A 15,293-nucleotide genomic window follows, 5' to 3' on the forward strand; every position below is an offset into this window, starting at 1 on the left:
GGACAGAAATGGACTGAGTATTTTCAGTAATAAAATTATTGAAGGACATTGTAATATGTCCATTTACAAAGGAAGTATTACATACAAAATAGAATTACTATGTTCTGATTACGACAAATGTTAAATTTAGCACAAATGTCCAGAACACAGAAGACCATTTATATCAAGCTGATATCAAGAAAAGGCCCACAACATAGCAACTGACGAACGCACTTGAAAAGAAAAATATATGCACACGACAAAGAACAAAAACTTGTTTTCTCCTTATCAGCATTATCTACAAACTGCAAGCATGTGCTGAATATAGCGAGACCTAAATGAAGTACATCTCGCCAGGCAAGTCGCTGATTGGAAACCACAATGAACACCATAATCCCCTATCCCATTGCAAACACGAGCAAATGCATAACGGACTGGACTCAATGCACATAGAAAACAGCATCAAAATTCATAACCTGTTGCTATTTCAGCTCATTTTTCATTTGCGAAAATTAACATTTACCAATATATATATATCACACACACACACACACACACACACACACACACACACACACACACACACACACACACACACACACACACACACACACACACACACACACACACACACACACACACACACACACACACACACACACACACACACACACACACACACACACACACACACACACACACACACACACACACACACACACACACACACACACACACACACACACACACACACACACACACACACACACACACACACACACACACACACACACACACACACACACACACACACACACACACACACACACACACACACACACACACACACACACACACACACACACACACACACACACACACACACACACACACACACACACACACACACACACACACACACACACACACACACACACACACACACACACACACACACACACACACACACACACACACACACACACACACACACACACACACACACACACACACACACACACACACACACACACACACACACACACACACACACACACACACACACACACACACACACACACACACACACACACACACACACACACACACACACACACACACACACACACACACACACACACACACACACACACACACACACACACACACACACACACACACACACACACACACACACACACACACACACACACACACACACACACACACACACACACACACACACACACACACACACACACACACACACACACACACACACACACACACACACACACACACACACACACACACACACACACAAACACACACAAAAAAAAATTTATGCAGCAAAAGACGAAAATTTGGAATCACCCTCAGTAACTTACTATGAGAGGAAAAAGTTTACAAAGTAAACTTCTGAGCTCCAGGTTATGAAAATTAATAATACAAAAGGAAAAATTTGCAAGAAAACTCTAGCCAAACTTCACATTAGGTTTATTCTTATTTTCATAGGACATAAAGTTATCTTCCATTTTAAATGCACGACATAACTTATCTTTGGAACAAAACAATATCAACCTCTCAGCAGTATCCCCAAACTGAAACTTGCCAATGGTACATGTGACAGGGCGAATTTTCAAGTAAAAACATATCCCCCCATACAGCAGTGGAACTTCAACAATCAACAATATGAATTACCAAAAGCCAGCGTATTTTTCACAATATTAACACTGTGTACAATGCACATTTATGCTTCACATCTCCAAGTGTCAAAATCAGATGTGCCTACCTCATTAAGTGAACCAAAATACATTATCCAAACACCATTACTTTCAGCTGATACAAACTACTGAGAGGCTAATTTTAACTAACCATACCCCTACCAAGTACAGCTTGAAGATACTGATTGCCAACCAATCATGACTGTATCGATGTAGCTTTCTCTTTTACTTTTTGGGATGATTTCGTTGCTGCCTTTTTAATTTCCATAAATCATGACGAAAGAACATAATATTAAACATAAATTTAAAATATTTATATGTAGACTAAAGCAACAACAGTACATTAGAAGGCACTTACCATAGTCTCCGCGTCCCATGGGTCCTCTCATAGATCCACCACCACTTGCACCCCTGGGGCCTGGTCCTCCAGGAACCCTCATTGGCATCGAACCTGGCAACATGCTTGGATGTGATGGCGAACAGCCACCTCTCACTTGCATCATCTGCATCATCCTCCTTTCTCTTGCACGTAGAATTTCTTCTTTCTTTTTCTTGTCGGATGGTGGCTTTGCCAATGAGACTTCTATTGCAGAACCACCCATTTCTTTACCGTTAAGCTCACTCATTGCCTAAAAAATTATTTGCAGAACAAAACTCAGACAACTTGCAAAAGCACATCCAACAGAGATTGCTCAGTGCAAGAGTCTATTAATTTATGAAACCATTTCCTGTTTACATCCAAACGTGTATTTTAAACAAATGTGCCATATTACAAAGTCTGAATTGAAGAACCACTATTGTCACTTTGCACAATAAACCAGCTCATAAACCTTTAGTTTACGGTAGGAAATTGTTATACAGTCGAACTTTCATACCATGAAAACCAATAACATGATAAACTGTCGCAATATATTTGATCAGACTCAGCCTATTTTCTATCTTTTACCCATCATTACAACAATGGTCAAATTTTGGAGAGAACTCGCTTTAACAACAAAAACAATTTTTAATGTACTTTGTTTTTATGTTCAGTATTTAACTTTTCAACAGGTATCACTCTTTTAAAGAGGTTTCCCATTATGCTACCTACTCTCTTTCATACTTTTGTTCACTGATCTTGGCATTCTGTGCAAGGTGTTACAATAGAACTGAATTGCTTTAAAGGGAGAGGATGGTCATTTTTGGTAAAAACAAGGAGTAAATTTAAAAAAAAAAAGTTTTCTTTATAATACTCTTGTGATATGTGTGGAATACTTGCGGTAACATTTTGTGGGTATTTGTTCCCTTATCGGATGTTGAGATGACATTTTTAAAGTTCATGCACTCTGGGTTTTTATATCACATGCCCCTTTGATTATAGTTTCCGATAACTTCATTATTTATTTTTTTTTGCTACATTGCCAGACAAAAATGGATATAATTTCGCAACATTAAAGATACATGCATGAAATTTAGAAACATTTTCTCTAGACTATTATGAAACTTTTCTCTGTAACAATTTTGCTAATTGAGATCATTTTGAAAATACGTTTTGGAAAAAAAAAAAAAAAAAAAAAAAACACTCAAAAGTGTTTTTTTTAATAATGAAGGGACTATATCAAAATTCTGTTACAGTTTGTTGAGCATGCTTTACAAGAAAAAAAAAACCGGTTGAATTCATCTTTAATAATATCTTAGATACATTGGTTTTTGTAAAATCCTGTACATTGGTTTTTGTAAAATCCTGCATTGGGTACATTTTTTTTTTCCAAATCTGGATCCCCAAATAATTTTTTTACAAAATATTTATACTTGGTTGAGTTGCTATAGCCATGAGCTCTCTACATACAAAAAATTAATATTTCACACCAAATAGGAAAAAAAGTTAAAAAAAAAACACCATCCTCTCTCATTAAGTCGAGTAACCCATGACAGAATTTCGCGGGTGCTTGTGTAAAGGGGGTTAAGTCAAATTGTAAGGTATGTAAACTTATCTCCTTTGGTACTGAACAAAACCCCTTTGTCACAAAATACGGAGCACTGTAACTGCATCATAGATGGAAGAATGACTTAACACCTTTAACACAAGAGAAAAGTAATTTTGGATAGTTCAAATCTGTACTTATTCCAGTTTAGTCAAATCATACTTAACCCCCTTTACAAGAGCACCCGCGATTTACCTTTATGGTTCCTGCCACTGTCTCAATGGCCACTCAGCACCTTTCACTTACAAGTGTTGCTTGATAATGGCAGTTACGCCAGGAAAATTAACAAGTTTGGAGACTAAATGAATTGCATTTAGTTATTTAAACAGGAGATTGAAGTACACTAAAGCAACTAGAAGGTCAACATGTGCAACATTCATAAAGAAACGCCAGAAATGGAGGAAAGTGTCGCAAGTGGTAAAATCAATTCTGAATCTAAGTGTTTAAAAACTGCCTTTAGCACTATAATCAAAACATTTCAATGTTTCTCATCATGAGCTGACAGATGTTTATGTTTATTGCTCCTCTGCAAATTGCATTGATATACCCCTGCCATGTCTTTGTGATTAGTGTGGCAAGTATACTAAAAAAGTAACACACACTGACAATTATTATAGTGACATTTAGTCAACTGTCCGAAGTCAGGTCTGAATCTTACAATACCAAGAAGGCATCACTTATAAGCAGGGAAAGGATTTATATGTAAATACATATTTACTTATAAAGCTAATATAATTTATATTTTGCATTATCTTTATGTTTCACAATGTGTAGGGTTGAAAAATCCTACTTTTATTTTCCATATTTTTCCATATTTTAGAGTTTAGTACATATTTTCGTTAATTTCCATATATTTTCCATATTTCATATAAAACAGTCCATATTATATTAGGTTTAACAATAAAACAAAACAAAATTCCATTAACTTTTAAAAATACATTTCAACAATAGAGATTTAAACACATGTTCAGTAATCCCTTTAACATCAGAGTTATTTGAAAATTAGCAGTCCTATCAACAATGGGAAAGTAAGTTACAAAACTGTATTAATTTAATTTAAAATTTTTAACAGACTTCAGTTGTGCAGCTCAACAGTTAAATGCCAGTCAGAGTACACATAGGTTCAGTTTTGTAAATCATACTATAAAGACGGTAAATATGCCAAAAGTACGTCATTCAGTCAATTTAAAATCAAAACTAACAAGTTACATTTCAGAATTTAAAGAAGATGGTTTATCAACTGACAATAAAATATTATTTTGTAATTTGTGTCAGTGTGCAGTATCATCTACACAAAAGTTCCTGGTGCAACAAACATTACAACTAGTAAACATCAGGCCAACAAACAACTAAATTCCAAGCAGAGACAATTGTTTTTAACACAACCAACAACATCGAATGTAAGATCTGAGTTTAACATCGACCTGTGCCGTTCTCTCATCTCTGCTGATATTCCTCTCTACAAACTAAAGAATAAGGTCTTCAGGGAATTCCTTGAAAAATATACTCAACATACAATCCCGGATGAGTCAACACTTAGGAAGACGTATGCTCCATCCATCTACGATGAGACAATACAGAAGATAAGAGATGAAATTAAAGATAGTTCAATTTGGGTTTCCATTGATGAGACTCCCGACAAAGAAGGTAGACTTGTTGGTAATGTAGTTATCGGTTTGTTAAGTGAACAATATTCTGAACGAATTCTTTTACATTGTGATGTTCTAGAAAAGTGCAATAACAAAACTATAGTTAAACTGTTCAACGAAGCTATGGGTATCCTGTGGCCAAAGGGTATTATGTACGATAATGTGTTATTCTTTATTAGCGATGCTGCCCCTTATATGGTCAAAGCTGGACAAGCATTATCTGTTGTATATCCTAAATTGACTCATTTTACTTGTGTGGCGCATGCATTTCATCGTGTGGCAGAAGTGGTCAGAGACAATTTCCCTGAAGTAGATTTGTTGATTTCATCAGTGAAAAAAGTATTTCTCAAAGCTCCCAGTAGAGTTAACGTGTTGAAAGAAATGTACCCTGAAATTCCATTGCCACCAAAGCCAATTTTAACTAGATGGGGTACATGGCTAGAAGCAGTTGAATATTATGCCGAACATATAGACTCTATTAACAATGTTCTCCTTGCATTGGACTCTGAAGATGCAGTCTCAATTGATACTGCGAAAACAGTTACCTGTGACATAAGTGTGAAGAATGACTTAGCTCACATTCAGCATACATTTTCATGCATCATAAAAACGCTCAAAAGTCTCCAAAATAGGCACCTTTCACTATCTGAAAGTTTTGAAATTATAAATAGTACTGTGGAACAACTGAATCGTGGTAGAGGTAAAGTTGCAGATGCAGTAAGAGCTAAGGTGGACACTGTACTTTCAAAAAACCCTGGATATGAAGAACTACAAAAGGTTGTTGCTGTGATGAGTGGTGAATCAACAGTGAAGATTAACTTGGACTTATCCCCAGCAGACATTGTGAAATTGAATTATGTACCAGTTACTTCTTGTGACGTCGAACGCTCTTTTAGTCAGTATAAATCTATCCTCAGAGACAATAGAAGAAGATTCACTTTTCAGCACTTGAAAGAAATGTTTGTAACCTATTGTTATGGTAACAGACAATAAAAATTGTGTTTTGTTGAAACTACATTGGAAGATAAGGTACGTCCATTATATTTTTTGTTTAGTTTGATTAAAATGTACCAATATTTAACGTACATAGTCATTTTTTTATAATTTTAAGTCCATATTTAATTCCATATTTTGGTAAAAATCCATATTTAATTCCATATTTTGGTAAAAATAACTACATATATATTTACATATTTCATATATTTTTAGTCCATATAAATCCGTTCCCTGCTTATAAGGAACTAGGCCAGGGTAGGGTGGTCAGTTCCTTTCCCCCTTAATTGCATTCATCACCAACTAGCTACATACTACACTAGTCAGACTTCAGATGCATACAAACAGTTGTTCTTCCTCTGACACACATTGTCAGGTGTGAGATGTACTACCTGATAATAGCTGTACAGTGGCAAACGTGAGTCATTCGAGGAAAAACATAGCGAGGGCATTGTAGTTTCAGTATCAAAGGGATGCTGACGTTAACCTTAGTGTCAGATGATAATTAATTAGATCTCAAATACGTTGTCCAAATTCATCTTCTGACTTGCAGTTGTCTGAACTCTGGAACCATCATGTATGTCAATCGCAATCGCTGCAAATGTTTCAGTCTGAGATGGCGATTTCTCAGAGCTGTGACTTTGGAATTATAGTCACAGTCAGTACCAGTGACAAACCAACAAAATCACACCTTCAAATCACACTCCACCACTAAACCTTTTCTAATTCATCAATAGAATGATCAACTGCTAGTTGCATTGCAGATACTGGAGCACATTTTGACAATTCCTGTAATCCAAGACTGATTTTCTAATCGTTTTGAGATTTGCTGTTATAAAACTTCACAGCTGTATGTAATTACTAGTTTCATACAGACTAATTACTACATAGTTTTCTTGAACTTCTCGGTTTCATGCCTGACTAACATTTTATAAGCAGCAACAACTTTCAGGTTTTTGTGTTGTATATTTTACAAGTTTATTTCAAATAAACTTAGTATCAAAAATCACTCTTATTTTACTGAAATCATAGGTGATAATTTCCCATCAAAACATAGCTCCATCTGCAATGGTTATTTTTCTTAATGAAAATTGGTCGTTAGATTTGGTAATGTTAACTGTCATTTAGTTTTCTACACATCAGTCGAGTAATTTTTTAAATGACTTTTCCACTTCTAAGTTCAACCCTTTTATTTCTTGGTTTGAAGGCTTACATTACTAAATCATCCGTGAAAAAAGCACTTTACTGAAGATGTTTTGTTTGTAGCAGGTCATTGATATAGACAGTAAAAAGTGTATTAAGAACTGCACCTCATAATCCTTGTTAACAAATGTCCATATTTGAAGATACTTCTACCATATGTTTGCAATTATATGTTGTTATTATCTAATGCCGGGCTTTGTGCAACGAAGCCATTAGCGTTCTTGCTCTCCAATATTTCTCTGTGGTGGATCCATCAGGTAGAACTTCACAGGTTATGAGATGATCTTCAGCCATTTCTTCTTCTTTGTTGCATAGAGGGCAATTTGGATTTGTGTAAATTCCTATTTTATTCGAGTGTTTGGCCAAATAATTGTGTTCTGTAAGCAGTCTGAATTTTGCTACTGGAGATTTACGTGGGATTTCTGGAATAATTTCAGTTTTTTTTTTTTATTAAAATGCTCCATTTTTTATCTTTGGCTTTGGTACATAGTGCTTGGTTTTGCTTGATTTTATATTTATTTTTAATTAGTCTTTTGATGGATGTAAAAGGTAGGCTTGTATTTGTATTCTGAATTAAATTGGATCCTGTTTTGGCAAGAAAGTCAGCAGTTTCATTTCCAGCAATTCCGAAATGTGCAGGTATCCATTGCAATTGAATTCTTTTCTGTAGTTTTTGAAGTTGTTGGATCATTTTGTGACATTCTTTAATTTGGATTGACATCATTTTATATGAATTCATTGCATATAATGCTGCTTTAGAATCGGAGAGAATGATAGCATTTTGAAATTTATCTATTCTGTACAGTAGGTGTTGGAGTGAGATATGAATAGCCATTATTTCCGCATCAAAATTTGTTGTATGATGTCCTGCTGGTTGATAAAATGAGAATAACTCACACGTAATTCCTGATCCTGAGTTGTTATCGATAGTAGACCCATCTGTGTAGATATGTAACCATTCTTCTGGTGGGTATCTATTGTTCACAGCTTCTAATGCCAGCACTTTTAGTACAGGTTTGGAAGTTTCAGATTTTGTAACTGGTTCTTCTAAATCTAGTTGAATGTTAATTGGTTCGAAGGTTAGAGGGTTTTCTCTGCTTAAAATGTTTTCTTTAGATTTAGGGAGATTCAATTCTGTTTTCATTTCCGTGACTTTGGACAGGAAACTTGTTTGTTTTTTCAACTTGGTTGGTTGTAACAGTTGCAATTATATGTTGAGTTAGTAAATTGGAAATCCAGGAAACACACAACCTTGTATTTTTTTTAACAATTTTGTTCTACAGATGGGACCATATGCACTTTGCAGGGGGGGGGGGAGAGGAAAGACCAGAAAATATAAACCACTCGTGTATCTTTTGTCTCATTAAAAGAATTCTTGATTTCTCGACTGAAAATATATTTTACAGTTGAACGGAATTCTCTAAATCCAACCTGACATGGTGAAATTAAATTTTGGGATTCCAAATACCATGTCAGTCTCTTCGATACCACATTGCCATGATTTTTGGCAATGATACTAGTAAGTGAAATGGGTCCATAAATATTTCTAACTTCATATGCAGATTTGTCATTAAGAATTGAAATTATTATTGCTTTCATCGATTCAGCAGGCACTGTAGTTTTCCAAGTAAAGTTTTAACTGTTCTTGTTTAGCAGTTTTTACAAGCTCTTCAATAAATTCAAGATGTATACTATCTGGGTGTGGTGACTGTTTTACTATAATATTGCAATATGCAGTTCCTATATACCGAAATTTTCGGTAAAAATAGTGTTTGCTAGTAGGCAGATTTAGTAAGTTGTTTCAGTTCATTTGTTTTTAGCAATTTATCAGATTTCTTCTTAGCTTTTGTTAACATACGAGCATTAGCATAATGTATATTGAATAATTCTGCTACCCTCTAATCCTGTGTTAAGTATTTTATTGTGAACAAAAGGTGATTTAGTACTGCCCTTATTAATGTTTGTATGTGTGAATTTGTGTCTTTTTGCCATCCTTCATGTAATCCATGTTCTGTAAAAACTTAGTAAAACGAGTTTTATTTGTAGTCTGAACACAGCAAACTTTTTACATCAGTTTTGAGTAAGTAAAACGAGTTTTATTTGTAGTATTTTTTCTGAACACAGCAAACTTTTTACATCAGTTTTGAGTAACAAATACATTTTTCTTATGTTCTGCAACTTTCAAGGTGCAACTCTTTCCTTTTTCAATTTTTCTAATTCACTGTTCCAAAAATGTTCGAAATTTTTAACTCCTTTTTGACGGTTTTAATTAATTACAAAACCGTTTATCTTGCTTTGGGTCTTCCTTCAGAAGGTTCACTGAATTTAATTTCTAACGCATCTGTGTTTCCAGTTTCCCTTTTTGAAATTTCAGAGTTGAGATGAGTAACTGCTTAAGTTATTTAATTGTGTGATGGAAATTACAGCTCTATGATCAGAACCTGAATCTTCTATAATGCTCTGACAGATCTTGACATCTGATGAAGCTATCAAGATATTTGCATTACTTTCTGAATGTAACATTTCGTTAATTGGAAGAAAATCTAGCTTCATTTCAATTTTCTTTGAGTTGATACATGTAGAGCCTCAATTTATCATTCATCCCCGTCTCATGTCAGTTATTCTCTCCTCCCTCTTTTCTTTAAAGTCCTCTGTAATTTGATCTCTCGAAACTAGTACCAATTGAGAGTTTTCTAGTGTGTATGTTGTCAGATAGGGAGATAGTGGGTATCCTCCATTTTCTTCAGTTGGGAAATTAATAGTGTAAGTAATGTTTGGAACATAAACTTAAAATATTTTCTTTCGTAACACTATAAGATATTGATATGTTAATTATTATGGTAAGTTTGCTTTGCAGAATATATTTACTGGAGTATTTTCCCTCTTTTTTTCTTCTTCTAAAATTCGGAGACGAAAAATTGAGGGTGAATTAACGTGAGAATTACAAAATATTCAGAAAAATCTGATCACAAATAATATAAAAATTCATACACTAACCTCAAATCAATGTTTAATATTAAATAATTACAAATATAATACATACAATTGCAGTTAATAATAGACAATTTTATACCCTAACCTTGTCCAATATCAGCTCCTGATCTTAAACTTCGCACGTAAGATATCAAAATTAACTTTTCCATTATGTAAAGAAAAACGTACATTTTACAATCCATTACTTTCAACAAACAAATACGAATCATCTTCCTTGTCAGGGTAATATTGCACATTTTCCATTATAGAAGGGATGAATTGTCAGGGGAATCTTGCACATTTTCCATTATAGAAGGGATGAATAAGGATCTTTAGTTAGTGGGGTTTAAAAAGGGCGCGTCAGCTACTATGGCTATTTGCGCCCTTAGGATCTTTAGTTCCCTAGGCTTTTTTTTATACGTGGCATCTTCACTAATGATGCTCTTAAAGGGAAAAATTATACAATTTTGTTACACGAAGAAAATAAAATTCTGAAGAACACGTCCTAAAAATCTGCAGGGGGAGTGGGCCTAAATAACTCTTAAAGTAAGCAAAGACAGTAACATAAGTCTGACACGAAGTACAGTCATCACAATGGATACTGAGCAAGCTATTATATGGAATAAAGCCCGACCCTGAGGCAATGCGTAAATTCTTACTTCAAACCTATTTGAAACCACGACCCTATTCACCAACTTCCAAACTGATGAATGTCCAGAGTACACAATACATAAAAACATTGACTTGGCTGATCACTATACTTGCATTATGACTGACAGATTGGACTCAAACAATAAGGGACAAATCTCTATCAAATTCAATAGATGTATGATAAAATTTCATTGTGCACTTGCCTGTATCTCAATGATAACATGTACTGGTTCGATCCCCACCCTGGAGGTCATTTATTGTGGACAAAGCAGATTTAGAGAATTTTTCTTAGGGTACACCTATTTGCCTTCAAAATGCCAGCTAGTCAACACAATAATTCAAGTCTGCAATAGTTCATAATCATATTTCCTATTCGGCCATGTAGCGTACTGAAATCTGTCATTGGCACCATCTGTGACCTCTCTATCTGTTTACCCACAGAGTGGAGTGTCACTTGCTAGTGAAAACAAGATAGCATGAATGTTTGCTCTTTTAGTGAGTTCACTCTTTGGTGCTTTCATGATGGGTAGTGATGGCATATGCAAAGACTCAGCGGTGAGCTATGCTGTATTTCTCAAAGGAGAGGACGAATCCCAGTGTAATTTCCCTCTGAAAGAACTTTTATACTGACCTACAGCTGGGCACATTCCAAACCCGTGCCAGCTGAATGCAATAAGATTTGCAGAGTTTTCAGGTTTTGAGCAGGCAATCCCACTAATCTCTATAAACAAGCCAGCAATCTGGGAATGATATGGAATGGAGATGAGGCAGAATGATGTACAGCATGAGAAAATGAGAGAACCCTAAGGAAACTTCAACTACGAACTCTTACACACGATGATATAAACCAGGATTGTTTACATTACTAGCAGAAGTTCTAGACCACTCATACCCAGTTTCGCCAACAGGGGTTTATATATACGAGGGGGATCCAGGAAATAACGACTGTTCGCGCATACCTGCCACGCAGCTGACTCCCCTTCCTTGTTTGAAGGTCAACTGGCATCCTTAACATGTGTTCTCATAATGTTGTGAGTACTGGTTGCAACAAGTCGCCATTGTGCATTTTGTGTTACTTCAAAATGAACTACGTGATTGATAATCCCGCAGACTGTGAGGAGAGGATTGTGATTCGATTTTTGAATGCCCGACATTTGAAACCTGCAGAAATTTACCGGCAATTGAAAGAAGTGTATGGTGATACTGTAATGAATGAGAGAAATGTGAGAAAATGGTGCGAAATGTTCAACAATGGGCGAACAGATGTCCACGATGAAACTCGACCCGGATACCCATCACTCATCACAGAAGACCTGAAGACTAAAGTGAACGACAGAATTTCGCAAGACAGGCGCACATCACTCGACAAATTGCATATTGCCTTTCCTGACATTTCTCGTTCTTTGCTTGGTGAAATTGTGTCGCAACATCTTGGCTACCACAAAATCTGTGCACGATGGGTTCCACGGCAACTGAGTGACCAACACAAAACCTCAAAGAATGGCCTCAGCATTGACATTCTTGATGCGATATCACAGATGGAGACACCTTTCTTGATCAAATTGTGACTGGTGATGAGTGTCTCACAACACCCCAGAGACAAAGCGCCAATCACGTCAGTGGCATCATCCCTCATCACCCAAGAAACCGAGAAAATTCAAACAGACTCTCTCAACACAAAAAGTCATGGCTACTGTCTTTTGGGATCGCAAAGGTGTTCTTTTGCTGGATTTCTTGCTAAAAGGCACTACGATCAATGCAAATCGTTATTGTGAGACTTTACGAAAACTACGGTGAGCCATCCATAACAAGAGGCGAGGAATGCTTTCGAGAGGAGTTGTGCTTCTTCACGAAACGCCCACCCGCACACTGCTGCTTCAACTCGAGAATTGCTGGATCAATTTGGTTGGGAAATCTTTGATCATCCGCCCTATAGTCCAGACCTTGCTCCTAGCGATTTTCACCTTTTCACTAAGGTGAAAGACTTTCTGGGTGGTACGCGTTTTGGAAGTGATGAAGAGTTGAAGAAGACAGTGAACACCTGGCTTAATGAACTGGCAGCAGAGGAGTATAACACGGGAATTCTAAAGCTAGTGAACAGATACGACAAATGTTTAAATGTAGGTGGTGATTATGTAGAGAAGTAAAGGAAGCTTCAGTTATGTAACAGACTTTGTTTTTTCAAATAAATATATACTTTTTTTAATTATTACAACAAAACGGTCGTTATTTCCTGGATCCCCCTCGTGTGTATATGTATGTGTATATATATATATATATTAACCCTGAATTTATTAATTTCAAGTTAAAATTTTAACTCATTCTTGCAACTAATGCATTTCACCAAAGCCTTTTTCAGCAGAAATTTAGCTAAAACTTCAACCCTCGAGGGAAGATACTAATCTAGAAGACCGTGACAGAATTTGTTTTCATGAACACGCCTTGTTGCGAGTTTTTCTTCCACAATTCCATTCATAACAGGTAACAAGAAAATGGAAGAGGTTAGGAAGAGAAACAGATGCTTAACTTTTTGGCAATAGAAAAATCTTTGCTAACTTAATTAGCAACTAAATATAAAGATATCAGAGCAAAAAAGACAGGTGGATTAAAAATCAGGAAAAGGATGAGGTGTAGAAAATAACTGCAGAAGAATTAAAATAGTGTTGCCCACGTTACCAGCAAATGACTAAAATGACAGGAAAATGGTTATTTCATACAAGTCCTGAATAACATGTGGATGTTATTCAAAGGAAGAAAACTCCAAATCTTTGTCTCATTGATGCTATAGCTGCAGACACCTTACAGACAATTCTATGAACAGCAGCTTTTGAAACTCCAACATTTATCTCCAATTATATGAAGAGATCCTGTGGCATAGTATCTTAATGTTAATAGTACCTGTAGCATAGGATAGAGAGGCATGTTTCTCTCTGTTGTGTATTCTAACCTCTTGAGTTTCTATTCTTACTGACCACGGCATTTGACAATTTGCATCTCCTTAGAAATAATGTTCCTCAGGTAGATTTCGAAAATAGTTTCTCAGAGATCTATGTTAGAAATTCCATGTAACATATTATTATCTAAACAGAGCATTTCTGCGTGAAAATCATGATTTATTAGCCATTTTGTTTTTAACTCTGAATTAAACATTTAACCCGAAAGTAGGTGTCAATTTAACACTGTGTTAAAATTAACAGAATTTTAGTCAACTCTAGAGTTTAGACTGCATAATAGAAGGAAGTATTTAACCTCTGTTGATGAAACCGAGCCTCAGACACAGTAGCAACTTATGCTATTATACGAACATTAATTGCAATACCGGTTTCAGATATAATCTGCAGACGTTCAATTTTTCAGCAACTGCATTACATGCAAGTTTGCATGAAAGTTACGTATTAAAATATTACAAAGTCTAAAATCTAAACATTTTCATTCATGACATACATGCTGAATGGCTTCAATCACTCCCGCAGACCATCTCTGATAGCTCTCACGAGTCCCCACCTACCAGATTCCCCTCTCCTATATCTTTTCTAACAGGAGAGGATAAGGGTAAGAAGAGTCCTGTTCAGTAACACACTTGAGACAGAATCTCTGGACACATAATATCCGTAAACTTTTACACATGAAAGCACCACCTCCACTTGAACAGTATTTACTTTTACCCTGCCTGAGAATATAAGATTACTAGAAAAGCACACAACTTACAGAAAAAGATGTTTAAAACGAGAATTTCATTTCCGTGGTATAAAGTATAGGGCTTTAATGGACATCAGTTTATTTGTCTTCAGAAACAAAGTTACATCAACTATACTAACTAAAAGAAATTCAATTATTGAGATACACACCGTCATTGCATTGTCTCTGTCTTCGAAGTGGATGAAGGCATAATCCTTAATTTTTTTAACCCTTTCCACCTTCCCAAAAGCCTCGAATGACTCCTTCAGTTTTTCTTCTGAGCAGTCTTGTGTTAAGTTCCTTACATACAGCACTTTGACCTGTTGAAGAAAGTTAAAAATTTGTCTCCATATGTAAGAATGGACAATTGACTGTGATACATCACGTAACTACGAGTTTAACATACTAATTAGCTTCAAATCAGGACAAACTAATATTCGGGACTATTTAAATATGACAAAATAATTTATACAACACCA

General features: G+C 35.7%; 1 protein-coding gene across 16 annotated transcripts in view; it reads right to left on the minus strand.

The window, feature by feature from the left end:
* The window catches only part of Syp (synaptotagmin binding cytoplasmic RNA interacting protein), a 52,503-nt gene that overhangs the window by 22,478 nt on the left and 14,732 nt on the right, over nt 1–15,293 (minus strand). For all 16 annotated transcript variants that reach the window (XM_069844509.1, XM_069844503.1, XM_069844517.1 and 13 more), the window contains 2 exons: nt 14,985–15,134; nt 2,062–2,332 (listed from right to left, as the gene is read on the minus strand). In XM_069844509.1, coding sequence (XP_069700610.1) covers nt 2,062–2,332; nt 14,985–15,134 — 421 coding nt within the window. The remainder of the gene's footprint in view (nt 1–2,061; nt 2,333–14,984; nt 15,135–15,293) is intronic.

Source organism: Periplaneta americana, chromosome 13, assembly GCF_040183065.1.
Source record: "Periplaneta americana isolate PAMFEO1 chromosome 13, P.americana_PAMFEO1_priV1, whole genome shotgun sequence".
NCBI classification, from domain to species: Eukaryota; Metazoa; Arthropoda; class Insecta; order Blattodea; family Blattidae; genus Periplaneta; species Periplaneta americana.